This window comes from Sipha flava, unplaced genomic scaffold, assembly GCF_003268045.1.
Source record: "Sipha flava isolate LNK unplaced genomic scaffold, YSA_version1 222_pilon_pilon, whole genome shotgun sequence".
Lineage (NCBI taxonomy): Eukaryota > Metazoa > Arthropoda > Insecta > Hemiptera > Aphididae > Sipha > Sipha flava.
Window position 1 is genome coordinate 915,135 of NW_020272853.1, and position 15,858 is coordinate 930,992.

General features: G+C 29.4%; 1 protein-coding gene across 7 annotated transcripts in view; it reads right to left on the minus strand.

The window, feature by feature from the left end:
* The window catches only part of LOC112683261 (RNA-binding protein Musashi homolog Rbp6), a 433,196-nt gene that overhangs the window by 38,381 nt on the left and 378,957 nt on the right, over positions 1–15,858 (minus strand). For all 7 annotated transcript variants that reach the window (XM_025554187.1, XM_025554184.1, XM_025554190.1 and 4 more), the window contains one exon: positions 2,369–2,451. In XM_025554187.1, the coding sequence (XP_025409972.1) occupies positions 2,369–2,451 (83 nt within the window). The remainder of the gene's footprint in view (positions 1–2,368; positions 2,452–15,858) is intronic.

Below are 15,858 nucleotides of genomic sequence, written 5' to 3' on the forward strand. Positions count from 1 at the left end.
GGTGTAAAAATAAAGTAAATTGTAACACCTTTACCCTGGATCACAAATACATCTACATATAATTGACACAATGGAATTAAACGCCGCTGCGATATATTTTAATATTGAATATTCAGTGGGTGACCAGCTATTCGTTAAACAAAACCGTCCAGTGAAACCATTGGCAAAAGGTAATTTATAACACTATTATATCATCACTACTTCGTATTTTCATGAGATTATATTACACCCATAATATAGTGTATACAAATAATGCGCTCATAGTTTGTCATATTTCAAAATTTTATAATTTTATTTTTTAAACATACATTTTTGTCCGAGTTTTTGAGGTATTGTATAATCGTAAACTTTTTATGAAGACGTATTCTGAATTTTCTAGTCAGTCTTAACTTGACGTTGATATAAAGTTTTCCTACAACAGTACCGTTTTATGGAATACACACGTACATCTACACAAATATACACATACATTCAATCCAAAATATATACTGTGCGGTGTGTATGAACAAACACACACGCATTGTTTGTTTCATTGTTCTTCACATGAAATTACAAAAACAATTTCAAAAGTTAGAAGTAATGATATAAACAAGTCCGAATGATATGGTACGTAATGAACACACAAATTAAATCTTTCGCTGTATTCTGTTAGCTGTACGCATTTGAAAATCTGTGAAATATTGTTAAAGAGAATAAATAATAGAAAAAAAACATCCAAAAACAATAAATAATTGTTCACTTATTCGATTTACCACATCACAAACATAAATTAAGTCGACACTGTGATGCCTGCAGTCCATGCAACAATGTGACATAATTTTGACAAGTAGAAATAATCCTTTTATACTATAATAATGTAGTATGTAATAAGGTACTAATCATAACCTCATAAAATATCAACTAGTTGACCGGCATGTTCAGTGTTCTAGAAAGTTGAATTAGGGGGACAAAATTAGAATTTTTTGAGTCACTAATTAAACTCAATATATTATTTAATTGAAAGATAGTTAGCTATTGATTAGATAATATGGAGTTTTAAACCCGTACATACGCCATGTAGTGTACATAAATACCTAATAATCTATGATAAGGTTTTTAATAACAAAATAAATTGTTGGAGTATATAGTGTGTTATATGATTCACATTGTCCATTGAAAGAACTTCTACGAAATATTTTTCTTTAAACTACTTTATATAGTAATGGAAGGTATGTATGTATTTATTTTATTAATTTTGAGCTAATTTTCACTTGTCTAATTTACGTTATTATGTGCGAAAATAATAGAAAATTTCTTGTTTTAAAATATTAAAGAATATGAAAAATAAGTAGAGAATAGTAGAGGTTATTTATTAGTATTTTCCAAGAGCTATATATGTCCTATTAAGGATAATATTTAGTTTGATTGCGGTAATTTGTGGTTTTTCATTTTAGAACCTAAATTAAACATTATATTTGTACATAAATTGGAGAAAAATTAAATGGAGAACAAATGAATTTCAAAATAAAAAAAACAATCCATAAAAATATATTAATTTAAATAAAACATTTAACATATTGTGTATTTTACTTTGTTTTGGTAATAATATTTTATTAAAAAATCAAAATGTTTTTGAAATGTTTAGAAACAAAAAAATAAAAGTGACAAATTTTAATGAGTGTTTTGATACAAATATTTTGTATATTCGTGAGATAATTGGTGATAAATGAACTACAATGGAGGATGAATTTAATATAGAATTAAGAAATAGAATAAACTGTTTTATTACTACCATTAATAAAAAGTGGAGTAGTGCAGGAAGAAATTTAAAAACATTTCAATTAAAAAAGAAAATCTGGCTCTCGTAAAATTTTAATATTTTTGGAGATGTTGAAATTATACCACAGTTAGGTGGTATTATACCACATTTTTCAAAAAATTTAATAATAGTGCTGATATTACGGGTATTCATAAAAATGTAATAAAGCGATTCGGAAATATTTTATTTGCAATATCGAGTGATCATGAAGTCAATGTATCAGAATTTAAAATGTATACTATAAATACAGCAAAATTATTTATTTCTCTGTATCCTTGGTTCTTCATACCTAGTAGTGTACATAAAATATTTCTACACGGAGCTGATGTTATAAATGCAGCACTTCTCCCAATAGGTAAAATATAAAATCTTTAGTTATTTTAAACGATTATAATGTATATATAATTTTATATTTTTAATAAATGCCAGTTATCTGAAGAAGCAGCGGAAGCGAATAATAAAGAATACAAGAAATTTAGAGAGAACCACACTCGCAAAAATGCACGTACTAATACTAATAAAGACCTTATACATTGACCTTGCCTATAGTATAGATAAATAATGACTTACCATTTTACTGTTGATTTCATGGAAATGTATCTCACAGACTTTGTCTACTACATCTTCCGAATGGAACGTCACAAAGCCGAATCCTGTGAAACAAAATATATCATTAAATTAAATTACGTGTTCAGAAAAAATATGCATCCTAAAAGTTGAAGTACACGTGGTATTGCGTTGACGTTTTAAAAACGATGCATAATAGTGTTACTAATAAGCAATAATGAACATACGTTAGGTTATAGACGTATTAATATGTAACTTTGGAATGTCAATTTACTGTTGAAAATTAAGTATATGTAATAATGTTTTATATAAAAATAAAATATATTTTTTGACAAGTTATGATCACTCGTGTGATGTAACGACGGATTACAGGATCGGGTAAGTTGTGACGGTTCAAAACTTGCACGCATTTAACATATTATTAATAATGACGATGTTGATGATGATAACGATGATGATGATAATAATAATAATAATAATAATAATAATAATAATAATAATAATCGATAATAATTAATTATTCCAATTTTACCGCACCGAGGCACATTATAATGCAGTCTGTAATCTCGGTTTCTCGTTGTATTCCCACAACACCGACGATAAAGTGGTTAATTGAATTGTCGTTATACACCATATAAATTAAGTCACGAATATTGCGATCCTTCGTATTTTATGAAAATTAGCTAAGTAGCTTATATCCTCACGTTAAGAACATAATCGGTGCGTATGCACAGTGTTGACGTAGAAAAATATGAAAACTAGGTGCGTGTGCACATGTATGAGCATACTTATAATACATATTATATAAACATGCGTTCGCGAGTGTTTTTAAACGAACTGTGTTAACCATTCGAGCTTATATTCACTATAGAACATTTAATATTTTACTAATTAATAATAAAAAAATTACTGAACTAAAATTGTGGGGTATGAAATAGTCACGGATTAATGTTAATAATAATTTTACTACCGAACATTATAATTATATTATGTTCAGTTGTATTTTGTGACGGCGCGTTGGATAGACAAATCAACAGCTTTTATGCTATCCGAAGTCGGAACATAACGACGCGGTTAATATTAATCGACGTAAAATTATCATTATGATTATGCAGAATAATATTACGACGAACGTAATCGGTGCATAGTGATTTGTCGAAATACGATATTCGTTTGGTATAACCAAATCTCAAAGAATTAATCACGAGGAGACGGGTAAGGGATGAGGATGGTAAAACTTAATTATTTCGGAAACACATATATGCTGTGTGTATGAAAGACGAATAATACACTGAGCTGGAAAGACAACGGAGGCTCACTAGTATGTGTCGAACCATGTACAACGCTAGTAGTCGTCACATTATTTTATTTACATCCGATCGAATCTGGAGTGCTCTGTACAATGGGAATTCAAATTAAATACAACCAACTGTAAATGTGTATATGTTAATGTAAATTCCGAACACACATGCTAGCAAGACAAGTGAGTTTTGGCAATTAAACTTATTTAGCTAATCTCGTTTTGCACCACAACCTCATTAACCAATACATAACTTGTTATTAGTCACGGAGTGCTACAGAATTCCATGTAAGACTGCATTTCTTCGTACACTCTTGGTTTGGTTCCAATTGCAATTAAGTTTTACGCATTGCTCTTCTCCCTCTGTTAGAATAGGCGTCTCGGAGAAAACGCTTATTAGTTTTTGTTGTTTGTTTTATTTTTGTTTCGCAAAACTAAGAGCGTGCAAACACATTTAACATAGTAGTGGTATAAATGGTCATGAGAAATTGACGTGTTAATATATAGTGTTCGGTCGTGGATAGGAAAATCACATTAAACAGCCAAACACGCACTCTTTTTCACTCTCTTTATTTTTGATTATTTGAAATTATTGTTACTAATTAACGTCTTACAGAAGTAAATGAAGAGTCTTTAAAGCTGGGCTGATTATGTTATTTGAATCACTTAATGGCCGTAATTTTTACGCGTTTTAAATATAGTACCGCCTAAACGACAGAGCGTTATGAATAGGTTTTGAGTAAAAAAAAAAAAAAAAACACACGAAAAATTGAAAAATTTATTAAATTTACAATTATAATCAGTCCTTGAAAAATGAATTATGTTCAAAGCGATTTCGAGTCGTACATATGATTTATATAAATATTAGGGAGTAAAAAAAAACGCCTAAATCTACCTCATCATAGTTATTAAAGTGTATGGATGTATTATATAGTTTAATAATCGTAATTATCGAACTGTAAATAAAGATAAAGGGATCACAGTTAAAAATAAAAATAAATTCCATCACAGATAAAATGTTTATTTTTACACATGAAAAGTCCTGTTGTATGTAATATTTCAAACATGAATTTGTAAAGAGCTTTCCGACAAGCAATTTGTTACGATAGTCTCAAAGGATTTTATTTTAAGAATAAATGAAAAGAAAAACTCAAAGGATTTTTGTTTTATTTGGTTTTTGATGCAATTCACTACAGATTAAAATTAATCCGGACGTCATGCAAGGCACTAGTTAAAATTTGCGCTCTAAAGGATATTAAATACTTGTTTAAACCATTATCGAAAAGATTTTGAATAGTGCAAAAATATGAAGTGTAAGTTTCTTATGATATTTTTTCCATTACCGAAGCAGTATTTCACTTGAGGACACCAAAAGAAAATTATGTTGTATAAACACAGAACTCAATCCAGTCGTTGATTTTACCAATCATAAGATTCATTTTTTTTCTTTTAATCTTACCGACAATAATCAGGTTATAAAAAAGTTATAAAATTTCAGTTAGTCATTTATAACACATACTTTAAAGAAAAAACGTAATGCTATTTATTTACTTCTCAGTACAAATAGTATTTGAAAATAAATATGATTAAATTCAATTCCTTTTATAACAAAAAGGAATATTGAAAATGCACTTCGTGTATACTTTAATTAATTTTATATTTATCATAATAGTACTTAAACGGCCTTGATAATATCATTTAGTTTATAAAGTATAAACTATTTTTATTACACTAATCCACTTGTAATTTATAGATTTTATAAAAATGTTCTTAAGACTGTTATTTAATTAAAATAAAAAAGTCAAACCATGAAAATTTGATACTTTTATGGCAAAACATTTTAAAGAAAAGAGAGAAGAACGAATCTGTTTGTAATATATTTACTCATATCTTATGATAATAATATAATCGAAGCCATTTCCACACATAGTTTTAGCGTTTTGATATGCATAAAAATATTTATTTCAATCAACGCGACTAACTAAACTTTGTTAAATTAAATTATCCACCGATTGTAGACATGTGCACGTGATGAGACCTATTCATATGGGTTAACATCTAGAAACTACAGCAAGACGAATCACACTATTCAAATTAAACGTTTCACGCTCGAATACAATAGTATACAATAGAGTACGGTCAAAATGTCATAATGGAGGGAATATATACACTTTTAGTTCGCCCATCACAGTTATACGACAGACCTGGTCTGAGTCTTAAAATGGCGACGGTTTATCATTGTGTTTGGCTCCAATATAAGACATTGTAACTTGGTGGTGGAGGGGAGTAGGAAATGGACTATAAACAGATGATTATATGATGGTTTCATTTTCGTCAGTGTTTGTGGGATTTCTATGGGGTAAACGACATTAATTAATCGCATAGACTAATGAAAATAAATCATTCACGTGTTTTGTGCATATATATTTATATATACGTGCTTTTGCATGCACTTAGGCTGTAGTAATAAAAGTCGAAAAATTAACCCTGCCCGAGACAATGGACGATTTTTAATAGTATATTTCAGGGCGTGTGCACAATGACGCGACGATCGCTTCACTAACAGATGAGACGAATTCTTAGGGGAGCCTTCCGTGAGGAAGATCACATTGTTGACGACCTGCATTTTCACATTGAAGGTGACTGAGGTGTCACGGATCTTTCTCGTTTCTTGTTTATCCGTATGAAATTCGGTTTTAATAAATGTCAGGATCGCAAAAATGTGCTTATTAATTTTTATGAAGAATAAAGTAATGGGTAATATAATATGAGTTTCACCGGATTTGTGTGATGGATAACCTATGTTTCAAATATTTTAAAAAGACGGCAATAAGCGCTATATAAGCGCGTAACTAATGCATTACATCTTCATTTATGAGGAGACTCATAAATTAAGTTTACGAAAAAGATTGAATCATTCTAAACAGCTGAACGTATCACCGATTTACATTATATTTTAATTATCACATGGTATATATTTCATTGTCAAAATAAATCATCCTTCACACGTGAAAATATATTTTGTAATAGTAATGAGATTCCTAAAATGCAGTAACTAACCATCAGTAATACATTATTTATTATTTCAGCAAATTGATTTTGCACCCAAGAGTTTTGAAAGTAAAAAACGATAATTATTGTATAATAATATTTCCAATCATCTACCGTTTAAAAATGTTCCATCGAAGAATATAGTATAACATATTCAAACACAAGTAAATCTATTTTAAAACAAATATATTAGAGGGACTCGAGTCCCTCAAGCCACTGGATTTGTCACGTTTATTGCTAGAATAGCGGCCATACAACGATAAAAACGATGGGAAAGATAAAATAAAAGGTTTTTGACGTTTATTCCTACGTTACGTAGCGTTTAGGTTTTACTGACCATAGCCGACGTGAAGGAGAAGGAATATATAGTCACGTTCGCGGGCGATAGTCGGACCGCTGAAAAGGGACGCGCCGCCGGTAGCAGATGGTTGACAACCTAAAAAAGAGGATTAACCTTCACCGGCGTGTTAAACCGACTGTTATGCTGCCATTTCTGCTGCTGTTGTTGTTTTTGTCACACGGTGACAATTTATAACAGCTATATTATTGAAAATCGATATTTCGAACGGACGTTACACTGTTTCGCCAAAGTCATATTATAAGTCGATAAGAATTTTTTGAAATTGAAGACGCATGTCCTTCAGGATGAGGTAGCGTGCGTGAGACTGCTTTATTGGAAATACACGCTATTTCTACGGACAGCTGCGCAGTTGTCGCGTACATGAGATATTTTGCTGACCGATTAAAATCCGAAATCGAAAAAGAAAGAAGGAAAGGAAGATGGAAAAACAACCATTTCTACTATTTTGGTGGTTTGGATTCGAATCAGCGTAATCAAGTCGTTGGTAATCATGTTCTGTCGGTCGGAGCGTTTATTAGTTTTTCGTCGGATGCCTGCACATGCGACGATGGGCATGTTTCCACAAAACGTATTATATATCAATAAATAGTAACACACATAATTAGGAATAATATGAAAATGACAAAAAACGTTTCTCGTATCGCCTACGATACATTTAATTATGTGCAGTTTCAATAATTTAAATTATCCGTAGTACGCAATAAGAGAAGGGGTATTCGTATTATATAATATGATATTGTTATTACAAATAGTGTTAGGCGTCGTAAAAAAAAAAATACGCGTCGTAAATCATAATTAAAAGCGCTAGAGGCGTATAAACAATATGATATTATTTTATGCAAATGGCAGTAAATGTTCTTTTTTAATCCACCCGCGTATAGTACAGGTGGTTTTATATTTATATTTGGTGTCGTACGATCAATATCGCATAACAATTACGTGTGATTTGCACTGAGACTGAAAAAAAAAACGTATTTCTCAAATGTTCGAGTGTTATCAGACACTCGTATTTAATATTTTTTTAGAACCATAATTATTATATACATATTTTTTGTATTTACATAAAACAAAAAACCGTATGGATTTATTAGCTAACAATCTAGTATTATGTATTCTAGTTTACATATGAAACGAATATATCATACATATAAGTTACAAGCAAATTATATTGTTCGTTAAATAAAAAAATTCACATATTCTGTTAGAACATCAATTATTGAACGTTTGAAATTATAATATAATATTCATCCATCCCTGTAAAATATTTAATGAAATGTGCCTAAGCATTCATATAATTTTTAAAATTGAATGTATAATTAAATAATTATAATAATCGATAGCCATTAAATATAATAATAAGTCGTAATTATTAAAGATAAAATATTACACACACATGCACACACACACACAACATCATATATAAGGAGTATAGTTGTTTAGTTAAAGCAGAGACGTATTCTTATTGTATTTTTGTATGGATGATCAAAGGCGAGTGTAAATGACTACGCAGATCATCTATGCAAAAGGACATGATAAATTGTAAACTATTTATAATAATGTGTTAATGTGTGTATAAGTAATTTAAATAAAATTTATATAAGCAAGTTAAAAAAAGAAAGTGATTATTATTTTAAAATATAAGTTGGTTACCTTATTCCATACCTAAAGAGTCAACCACGGCTTTCAAAAGGCAGACCGATTCAATCATCGGAGAGGTAATATTGTTTATTTATTATATAATAAGTAATGATTTAAAAAACATATAGGTATTTCACACATAAATTAATATAATGCTATCATTTTAAATCATTACAAATACATATTGTAAAATCATGGTTAGGTTAGTTTCATTTGATTAGTTTACAGACACATGATTTCATTTTAAATATTTGTAATAAATATATTAATATTAAACCGATATATCATATAATACGTCAACCATGTTTTATTATTATTATTAGGTATTACATTTTTTTTTTTTAATAAATGTCAAACTCGAGGAAACCGTGTTGCATAAAAACCTCAGAGAATTTTCATCGATCTCACTATGGTACGAAACGGACGATAGGTTAGCCAAGAATAAAAATACAAAAGATAAAAATAAAAATAAAAACTAAATGTGAGAGTCACCGTGACTATACTACTCTCGTTCAGTTGCAGTGTTTGCCGCTAGTGTAATAGTTATTACCAGTCATGGCAAAGGTTTTGGAAATTCAAACGAGTAGTTCCACACGAACATTTATAGTCTTATTCTTCTTCCCCCATGTAAACGCATACCTCCCCAATGCACACATTTTTCCCAAACAAAGAAGCAATTGCATTTTCTTGGGCAGGTTCTCGTGTGTAAGTATACATTTTAAAAATGTATTCGTATGCAGAGAAAATGATCACGTGTAGCCGATTATGACCAAACGTGTGTGCATGATAATTGTTATTATTTCTATGTGGACCGCTACCATCGCAATATACCGAGTATTATACCTTAACAGTTTTCAACAATCATGTATTTCAAACGTAACGTTTTAAATAAAACTTCGCATTTATACACATTACTACGTATACAGCACATATGAGTAAACCATCGCCCTACAGGTGCACTACACGATTCTCCCGTATTCTTTATAACCGCCTCGTGGTCATCGCATTTTATACCACGAGGAACCGAGTTACACGTGTGTGCGTATGTGAATGTATATGACTGTTAGGCAATTTAAATAACAGTCGGATGAGTGCTTGGCGTGCCGAGTTCTTGTTTTACATTTATATGGCCCAATTAGAGAGATACTTTGAGTACTGTATATGGTACGGAATGGGGTGATAGTTGAATATATTGCTCTGGAGGGTAATTTGATGTATGTGTATGTGTATATGTGAGTTCTTGAGTATTTTTACTAAAAATGTTAGCTTACATGTATACGCAAACCAACCGAAAGAGAAAGTCTTAAAATATTTTAAACGATAAATAGATGAACTGAAATTTTTTTTATAAAAATGTAATGGTAATGTACCTTCTTAACGCGTGATTATACACAGACTTACAACAGTTGTTCAAAACTAACAAAGTAGTCGAGAAATAAAACCAAAATATAAATAAAATCCCTTAACAATATGATGTAATAAATAAGAAAAACAATACCTAACATAACCTTTCTTAACCATACGGAAAACATTATAATTTCTCTGTAAGATATTTTAAAGAAAAATTACCAAAAAATATATCTATTTAATTAAGTAAAATATTTAATGAGAATATTTATTATTGGATAATTTATAGAATCATAATATATCTATTTGTAATTTAATAAGGACACCTAATGAGGCACATCGTTTTTTTTAGAAGCATTCGAATTGCGTCCATAAATTATATTTAATCATAGTTGCGTCCGAGATTTTCCCATGAAAAATCCGAATTACATTCTCAATTTTCGTAAATTTTGTATTTGTTAGTTTTTATCTCACATAAATCGGTTATCGCTAAATGCAATTTTTCTAAATTATTCGAAACTCATTTGGAAAGCAAATTTGTATTCATCATTTCTATGCAATATAGTTGCTAATTTTTTCATTAAACAATTTAATTATTTCAATATTTTACATTATTATATTATTGTTGCAAAGTTGAAATTAAAAATATAATCATTGATTATAAATACTATGATATAATATTAAAATAGTATTTATAATAAATAGTATTATGTCTAATTGTACGTTAAATTATTGAAGTGAATGTCCCAGTGAAACTGATGCTATTTTCCAAGAATAAATAGTAATGTAGTATTTAAGAATAAGGTATCAATAATCAAGGCAATCTACAAGCTTATCACCATGAATATAGACTTAATCATGTATATTATTCTTGCGGACGCAATGCGGTCGTGTTGTGCGAAAATGACGGGAACAACTCAACAAATCGCATTGTACATTTTTGTTCTTAAGGACGCAATTCGTATGCAGCCATAGAAACATAATGTTATTATACTTTTTTTTTTTATATCATCAGAAGATAAGACTTAAGAATGTGATGCAAGGCAATTATTCAGAAATAAAATCAAAGTTGTGAACGTCAGTTGCACGACGAGGCGTTAAGAACAACTTTGCCAGGATAACAGAGGTTTTTATTGGCTTTTCTGGTGAAGATGACATGAAACGTGGGGTTTATGTTTTTTAAAGGCTGGTACTTTATATAAAGAGAGAAAATAATGTAAACGTTATATATTTATATATATATATATATATATATATATATATATATATATTATATATTCGAATAAAATGTTCCCGGTGTGACGTAAAACATGAAATTTACTCTCGTAAAAAAAAAAATAAATAATAATAATAATAATAAATAAATAAATAAAAATAAAAAAAGAGAAGAACAGTACAAGAATAAATGGGATTAAATATTCAGGGATGCAAATGATCACAAAGTTAGAATTAAACTTTGCGCGTGATTTTATGGTGGACTATAGGGCTTTTGTACCAAACGAAATTAATCTGTTGGAATGTTTACAACTATTGATCGGAGTAAACAGTTATTTTGTTTTAATTTTATTATTATTATTTGTTTGACTCCTGACAAGTCTCTTATTATTTTACGCATCTCATCTTCAAAATGCAGTTGCCGAAAAAATATCAATAAATAACCATTACTTTCAGATCTCATAGGAATATTACTAAAAAAAAACCAAAATAATCATTCTATAGTGTATGCAGATGTTGAACTACAACTACTTGTGTAATTTTTACGGTTTGACTTCGTGTACTTTTCTTGTAAACTCATGTAGGGTTCACCAGACCTGGAATTCCACAAACCGTTTAAACGAATTCCACGAATGGCGCTTTTCTCACATGTATTATATTATAAAAGGTCGGCCCGAGTACACCCATACTTCCGCGAGGTCGTCCAAATGTTTTTTCGGATTTATTTATTTATTATTTCCTTCGAATGCAATTCTCCTCTGGACTCGTTTTTAAATTTTAAGTTTTTTGATTTATTTTACTTACGTAGACGATTTTTAAACTAAACATTTATCATTATGACCGATTTAAATGTAAAGCTTTTCAATTAGTTTTCAAATACATGGAGTCAGTCGGAAATATATTTTTTTTCAATTCGAATACGTAGAAATGTTATTTATATCGAAATTGATTATATTTTTACACTTCACTCGGTACTTGTACAATGGAAATATTTTTTATTTTTTTTAATATTACGAAATAATTTAAGTCATAAATGACACGGAAAGATATTTGTTTTTAACCGTCAACTTTTCATGATTTTAGTGTTTGATAAAAAAAATAATTGTACCTTTAAAATGTTTTCCCTTGAGGACTATTACGATTTATAACAATACGAGTTCTATAAAAATATAATGTACATCACGCAGTGATCTACCAAATTTTATACAGCACAAATAGGTATGCAAAACTGAAATTCAACGTTCGACATCTCTGCACTACACAATATTTTCATCGAAGGATAATAAATAACGGTAACGGAAATTACACGATCGTAGCACGTTTTGAGTTCAATCGAAACGCAACACCAATGGATATCGTAAAACAATTGGATTTTTACCGCCCCGGTAGGAAATCGCACGGCTGTTTTTCGAGACGAGCTATTTCAAAGCGAACAGAAACGATCACATTACAAATAGCGTCACCGGCGGGATCGTTTTTATATTGTAACAATTATTATAATTGCCTTTGTTTTTGCTAAATCGGTCATTTTTATCTTTCTTTATATTTTAATAAACGCAAATATAGCATGGTCGCCCGCGTTCCAGAAAATGTGCGGCGTAATAGTGCCAGTAATAATACGAAATCTTTGTGCACACCGCAGCGTGTTTAATCATCACAACCACCGCAGTTATTAATATCGTGCTGCATCACACGCGCGCCCACACGAGCTTGCCACTCACTTACCGTTAAGGTGCGCACCGACAGCAACGTTCGAGATAATAACATTCTGTCGATTACGAACGTGTATATCCACGGATGCACGATGATCGTATTTAGCGATTACGAACTGGCTCTCGTGTGCCACATAAGAGGGGCGGCGGGACTGGAAGGGGGAAAGGATCGACGACGAGGGACGGACGAGGGCCTGTAATATGGCCGCGGAGCACGCTGAGAAGCTTTTCTAAGATTGCGAACCTCTTCCCCACTAGCTTCCGTCCCTCGCAGCCAGAGACGACGACCGTTCTAGTCCTTTTGTCCCGTGCTGTTGCAAATACGATTGCACGGTGGAATTAACTTTGCCCGCATTCCTGACCCGCCCCAGCTGTCTATACTTTACGTGACTTCAGCTCTGCACGTCTCCGGACCCCCTCCCACGGGGCGCAGCAGTCATATTTCGTAGACTTAAGAGCACAACGTTTACTCGCGCATCTATCGAGGGATCCTTGGCAAACAGTTACAGTACATGATGGTACAAACCATTATACTATTATTGCACATTTATAAAGCGTGCGCGTACACGACCAGCGTCAGGACCAGGTACAAAGGTAACAATAATAATAATAATTAGAATAATATGTATACGCACAGTCACACAGACGTTTTCACCGAGTCAAGTGCGAGTCAAGACGTAGAACGTTCCAACGCTTGTTCGTGCACAGTAAGAGATTATATTCACATGCCGTTATAATTTGGCCAATTATTGTTTTTCAGTCAGTGCTGTAATATGGATTGTTATTTTAAAATTTATTTTTAACACTGTTTATTGTAGAATACGGTTTATTTATCTACTTATATTCACATTTTACAAACATTGTGCGAAGCGATTTTTCATATTCTCTAATAAAATGTCTACTTTTATGAGTACCGATTCGTCCGTACATTATCTTGTCATACTTGAACGCATGTATTTTTTCAATTTATCGTAGAAAGTTTTGAACATTCTTAAACCACACATACAATACCCTTTAGCGAACAAAGTTTCGGTTAAATATAGCACACGATATTTACATACTGATGGTTAAAAAGTAATAATTTATAATATAATTTGAGTACAAATAAAATTCACGAAGAATAAAAATAGAGAAAAAAATTTCCAGTGATGATACCGTTACATAATTTTATCACTACATTATTTTATACAAATATAATTTATCATATATCTTATATATATATATATATATATTTTTTTTAAAAAAAGTTTATAAAATTTAAAGTTAAAATTTGTTTCGTACACTGTATGAAATATCATGGTATTTCATCGTTGTCAAAACAATAATACATTTTACGTCCAGAATTTTGATATCCCAAAAAAAAAATTCGTATTATCGTATATATAATATGTTAATACTGTGAGCATATTTACATATAATAAACTAATATATTACAAATATATATTATATTATTATATATTACTTAATATATTACTAATATACTGGGCAACATAATTGTTTCCTATTAAATTTTTTTGTTTCCTAGAAGATAATATATAAAATAACTGGGCGACAATGTTTTGGCAAAAATTAAAATATTTGTAATTATTTTATAATTTTATTTAGTAGTAATTTAATATACTTGATTTTGTTATTTGTTTATCATTTTGTTTGACAATTTTAATTTGAAACATTAATTATATTGATCATCAGAATATCTATAATGTAAAACCAATAAAAATCATACGATATTGTATTATATTGTATTATATATATACCATTACGAGTTTAGATGATGTTATTAGTTTCTAAGGTTTGAAAAACTTTCTAGATCTGAATTTTTTTTATAGGTTTTTCATAGTTTGTTGATATTGATTTTATCGATTTTGATTATATGCAAGGATATTTTTTTTATTATCGTACAGAGGAAATTCCTCAAAATATTCATTGGAGAATGGGATAATTATCACTAAAGATCGGATATAATTGCTATAAAAATATTTTAAAATTGCACTAAAAATATGCCAAAATTGCAATATAAATATGTTAAAATTACAATGAAAAATACATTAAAATTACATAATAAAATTATATCAAATATTTTCACTTATTACTCAATTAAATAATATTATGGACATTAACACAATATATACAAAATATATAGTTTTTCTGAATTAAATTTTAATATTAAATACATCTCTAAATTGTGTTTTTGAAACATGTATCAACTACTACTTAAAATATTTTTATGCAATAAAAAAGTATGTTCAACGTCTAAACTTATTATTGATTCATATTAAAAATAATTTAAAAAAAATATATCTAAATTAATATTTTGATTTCCTGTCATAACCTCAAAATAAGTTTTAATAGTTTTATATCCATCACTTTTTTCTAAGATATATTTTAATTTATTTTTAACTATTTTCCTATTGAGACCGGGAATATTTATCGAAATATTTTCAACTTCACTAATAATGTTTAAACTATTATGTAATTGATTATTTGATTCTTCTAAAATTGTGAGTTATGTGGATAACAGATAAATATAATTTTAAAAATGATAAACTACATTTTACTAAATTTAAAAATTTACGTCGTAATTGTATTTTTATTTTAAAATTACTTTAGAAATAATATTTTGTATATTTTATCACGTGAGGTATACAAAAATTCCAATAATTGCAAATATTGCAAAATTGTTGAAAATTGAAAAAAATTACACTAATAAATTAAATAGAAAGACTGTAATTAATCCGATTCGTATACATATTTGATCATATTTGATTTATCAGATATCAATAAAAAGTTGCAATATTTATTAAATTCGGTTTTTAGTTATTACTAATATAAGTATTTTTCCATTTCATTTATCCGATTTTCAATAATA